Source organism: Xiphophorus maculatus, chromosome 14, assembly GCF_002775205.1.
Source record: "Xiphophorus maculatus strain JP 163 A chromosome 14, X_maculatus-5.0-male, whole genome shotgun sequence".
In the NCBI taxonomy this organism is placed as follows: Eukaryota; Metazoa; Chordata; class Actinopteri; order Cyprinodontiformes; family Poeciliidae; genus Xiphophorus; species Xiphophorus maculatus.
The window spans coordinates 3,879,808-3,884,883 of NC_036456.1; the positions used below are offsets into that span (position 1 = coordinate 3,879,808).

At 39.3% G+C, this 5,076-nt stretch overlaps 1 protein-coding gene across 3 annotated transcripts in view; it reads left to right on the forward strand.

The window, feature by feature from the left end:
* Positions 1-3,538, forward strand: part of rtn3 (reticulon 3) — a 28,095-nt gene extending 24,557 nt beyond the window's left edge. For all 3 annotated transcript variants that reach the window (XM_023345602.1, XM_014472076.2, XM_014472077.2), the window contains one exon: positions 620-3,538. In XM_023345602.1, coding sequence (XP_023201370.1) covers positions 620-668 — 49 coding nt within the window. In that variant the 3' untranslated portion in view covers positions 669-3,538. The remainder of the gene's footprint in view (positions 1-619) is intronic.
* The last annotated feature ends 1,538 nt before the right edge of the window (positions 3,539-5,076 follow it).

Consider the following 5,076-nt stretch of genomic DNA (forward strand, 5'->3'; position numbering starts at 1 on the left):
ATTTATTTGTATTAGAACCTACTGATGTACTCTCTGTCCATGTTGGTGGTATGTCACTCACATCAGGAATCAGCTGAAGACACATTCAGGAAAACAAACTGAACAGCACTGGAGACCCAGCTTTGCTTCCTGTTTATTTAGACATCAAGACTTTTACGGTAGACTTTGACGTTTTCCCAATTCGTCACTATAAGAAAGATGTAAGGTGGACCTGGAACGATCTAGGTAGGTCATACTGACCAATAAATCCGTCCAGATTTCCTTAACTTTGGGAGATCAGCAATCGACTGATGCTTTCAAATAAAACCAATCCTATTCACCGATCTCATCTGCCACGGTCCTCTTCTGCTCTGCAGTGAGAGGCCTAACTGACCAACCGCCCACAGGTCACGTCTGAACGTTTGAAATTAACAATAGTCACCCCACTGTTGCCAACTCAGTGACTTTGTCACTATATTTAGTATCTTTTTGGTAAAAAAACAATCAGAATTAGCAGATTGATGCACCCCTACCTTATGGCCTTATCTCATAAGGTTCAGCTAGCCTCGCATGTATTTCCTGTGTAATGCATTAATGTTTTCTGACCTGGAGTAATTCTTGTTCTGCTTTTCTTTGCCAGACTGCAAGAGAAACTTCCAGGAGCTATGAAACGCAGCAAAACTGAATGATCCCACATGTCATCTTCATCCTCATCTCCATCACTCTGGAAAAACCAACCCTTCATCTCACCCAGCTCCTCCCCAGTAACCCAGACGTGTTCACTTCCGCCCCCACCCAACACACACACACGCTCCCACACACACACACACACACACACTGAACCGTGCTAGATAGAAAATCTCAGAGCTACTCAATGTTCAACGTAAAACTACTGCGCAGCTTAACTTGCAAACATAAAATCAGAGGCGTGCCTGCAGAGCCATGAGGCACCATGCTTATGAGCAGGTCATGTGACACTGCAGCATTCCCAGCTGCAGGGGGAAGGCCGGCCTGAGTGAACTAGACTGAATCTATGACCTGGTTCCACCATGTACAGAGCATCAGGGTGGACGGGGCGCTGCCTCCGAGCAACACCGCTTCTGCCCAGGAATCACACGCTTCCCTGCAGGTAGACTGAGGAGCGTCCGGCTGGTCACACAGCCAGGCTCTGTGGAGCTGTGGCCAGGCTCACCGTACCTTTTACTCAGTGTTACATTCTGTACGAATTCATTTCAGGAGTTGGGATTGGCTCTGCTCCTCCTGATTGACTCTTCCGTTTGTTTTTCAGTCACAGGCAGTGTTTGAACCTTCTGCAATGCACTGATTTTCTCCCCCCTGAAGCCTGGGCAGGTGGAGGTAGCCCCTCCCCCCTGAACCAGCTGTGATAATTTGGTCTAGTTCATCATGTTCAGAAGCTTTTTTCTGAAAACATCTGTTCTTGTAAATAACCCTAAGAAACGACAGGCTCTCTGCTCTGGAACACATCGGCCAAGCTTTTATATTGAAGGAAGACACACACCCCTCCAACACCCCTACAATCATAGTAGTCTTGACTGTTTTTGCACCTGTTCAGTCCTTTAAGTGTTCGGCTCTTGTTTTCACTTGTATATTTTGATTCTAATTATGACTACTTAGAAGTGCTACCTGTATAAACTCTAGGATGGCTGCTTGAACTCCCCTCCAGCTCGATAACGGCTTAGTGAGACTTCTGTTAGGTGTTACTGAGCTTCTTCTTTTTAACCAGTAGTTCTTTGAGTCCTCCCCCATAGAATCAAGCTGATAGGTTAAGCGGCACACTGATGTGTTCAACTTTTAATCCCCACATGGTTTCTTAGATTGCTGTTGTGTTGAGTGTAAAATGTGAATGGTTTGAATTGTCTTGCCAAAATAAGAATTATGAATAATTTTAAAGCTGTTCAGTTTAATTTTAGACAACAGACCAAAGGTGGCTGTCATCTGGAAAATAATGGCTGAAATTAAAATTGAATGTAAAAGTGAAAATAAAAGTTTGTGCTGTGATCATTTCTCCCATTTTTTCCTCTTTTTTAAAAAAAAAAATCTACTCTTCAAAAGCAAAGATTATAAAGTTGACACATTTTACACTCCATACAATGTTCCTCTGACCAAGGAGGAAGTAAGATGAGTTCAGGGTTGTTATATTAGAAGGTGCCATTTTAAGTAAAGTAGCTGGAGATGATAGGAACACTTTCTGAAATGGTTATTGTTGAACTTCTGTTTTTGGGTTTGGTCATAGTGTAAGCTGGAACAGGTTTTCACCCCTCCCCTATATAGCCTGTAATATATTGTTGATCCTGATTTTTGTTTAATAAGGTTACTACTTGTGATTGTTTCCGTGGTGTTTTTTGAACCTGATTTAAAACCATAGTGACGTGTTGGCCCTGCAGTCCAACCTTTATGTTACTTTAAGGGACAGAAGTGTGAATAGTGAGTCGACACCACACCTGTAGCTGTTCTGTCCTGTCTGCATGTGTCCCTGCATACTGAATGGACACGGCTCCAACCCGGCTGCTGAACTCTCCCTCCTATGCATGACCAATGTGTGATTCACCTGCACAGGTCAGAGTTCACCGACCCGTCCGCTTCGTGTCTGCCACTTCTGTCCCACAGGAGGCACACTGAATGTCATCAGAGATAAAGTTACGTTGTTTTTTTTTGTTTGTTTTGTTTTTTTTTAGAAAGTTATTTAGCTTCCAGAACATATTTACCATGTGCTTCTTCTATGGACTTAAGATTTAAGAAGTCAAGACTACCGAACAAAATAATAATTCTCACGTCTGGCTATTCAGATTTTTTTACTTTAGTTCTAGTGGATGGATTATAACTAATATAATGGCCAATAAAAATATTAAATAAAAATAGAAATCTTTTCAGTCTTTCTTGCTAAAGTTAGTGCCTATGAATATTAACGCTGGGTTCTCCAGGAAACCTCCAATCACCGATTTCCTAATAAACCTTAGAAGTCATCAGCAGTTTTGAGTTAAAGCTGGAGTGAAGGAAACTTACAAGAAGTCTTATTTTTAAAACTGAAAATTAAATCTGCATGCTTGATGACATCAGAGGCCATGTCAGCTGAGCCATTAATATTCACTTGGCTCATATGAATGTTGTGCTGTTAGAGCCTCTTAGCGATCCAGGTGAAAACTAGAAAAGCAAAGTGGCTGGTGTCAGGGCGCTGCCAGGGTAAACATCACAAAGTGAGTGTAGTTCTGTAGTGTGTAGAATATGATACAGAGGAAATTCAATATCATTTCTCATAGCATGTTTTTTTCCCTCCTTTTCCTGTTTGTGTGTTTATGTGATGGGAGAGAGTGGCAGGAATAATCTGAACTCTGCTTCCTGACTCTTTTGGCTTGAGCTCTAATTGGTATTTGGACTTTGTGAACTAACGGCTTGGTTTTGTAGCAGCTATGACTTTGGTTCCAGTTTATGAAGCTTTTGGACGGATGTCGCAGGAATAAAAAAAAAGAAAACTGCAAAAATGTTTGTGGTCTCTGTACTGATGTCAAAGTGAAATAATTAATAAAATCAACTCAAAGGTCTGCGGCTCTTTGTGAATCTGTTCACCTCTCTGGATTCTTTATCTTCTCCTGAAATCTGTTCAGTGGGAAAGAGGACTTGGGATTTTTATTTCTAAAGCTGGAATTATGAAAAGTCACATTCACATTTATACTGCTGCTTAAAATGAGTTGAGAAATGAAATAAAAAGTTTTAACAGCCTAACATTTGCAGCAGACTTTTTTATTTACATATTTCATTTAATTGGATTTCTGAAATAGACCTAAAAATCCAGGAAAAAAATAAAAAAGGATTTCTCAAAGCAACATCAAGTCATTTTTTTATGCTACTTGCTACTCAGATAGCTACTCTTGTCTGATCCATTCATGTGTTCTGTTTAGTAGAACCTGCCTCACATGGAGTGGACCCTGTGCTGTGCTGATGTATAAACTGGAGTTCCTTCCTGCTCACAGCATCATCATCTATAAAAGCTCTTTGAAGATCCATGCATGATAAGAGTTACAGCAACATTTAGCTTCTTGGGATAAAGTTATTTGTCGAACACATTAATGTGCTTGTGTCACATCTGCACAACGTGCCTGTAACTAAAGCCATGACGTCCTCAACATTCCCGATGTTTTCCAGTTATTTCCGTAGCAACCGCCAGTCTGCATTAGACCATGGTGCTTGATGTTGATGTTATTTATTAGTGAGCATATGAAAACAGTTTCTTATAAACCGCATGGTTCTACGTGTCATTTTGAAGGTAAAATAACTTCAGTTTTGTCCTATGGTGTGCAACTAATGATTATATTAGTAATCAATTATTTTAACAATTTCACCACTTAACCTTATTTTGTACAATATTTGGAAATACATGAAAAATAACGCAAACAAATTAATTCCTGTTTTAAATGAGAAAATACACATTTTATTGCCTAAAATACAATAACAGCATTCCTTTTGCGAACTCTTGATCATTTGTCGCAAAGGAAGCTAAAAACCAAAAAAAAACATCAACTCTTATTTAGTTGAACTGAACATCAATAGTGGAGGGCTGACCTGTTGAATATTTTTTGGATTAACTGATCAATAATTAGATAGCAAAACGTACATCATAGGAGGCTTTTAACTAAGTTAAACCCAGATGAAACTAAAACTGCCAGTTTACAGATAATGCTGCTATTATCTTAAATGCAAAATGTATATATGTGCTGTACAGTTTTAGATTAGTTGCTGTTCTTTCAGCAGATGGCCTTTTTTAAAATCTGTGTACTGCGGTTAACAATTAATGTTCACTAAATTAATTGGCGATTATTTAAATAATCGATTCATTATGATTAATTGTTTCATCCCACGTAAAATGTTCCAGAACTCAAAAGATAAATTTACCTTCACTGACTGTGAAGGTAAATTGGAGGTCAGATCACATGCTCCGACATTCTAGGAGGCATATTAACCATTATCAGGTCTATAAATCTACACTGTCAGAAGATGTAAACTGTCTAATTTTGACTGGTCTTCAAATACCCATAAAGAAAATATAAAACAACAGAACCAAAATCTCACTTCAGCAAAGGA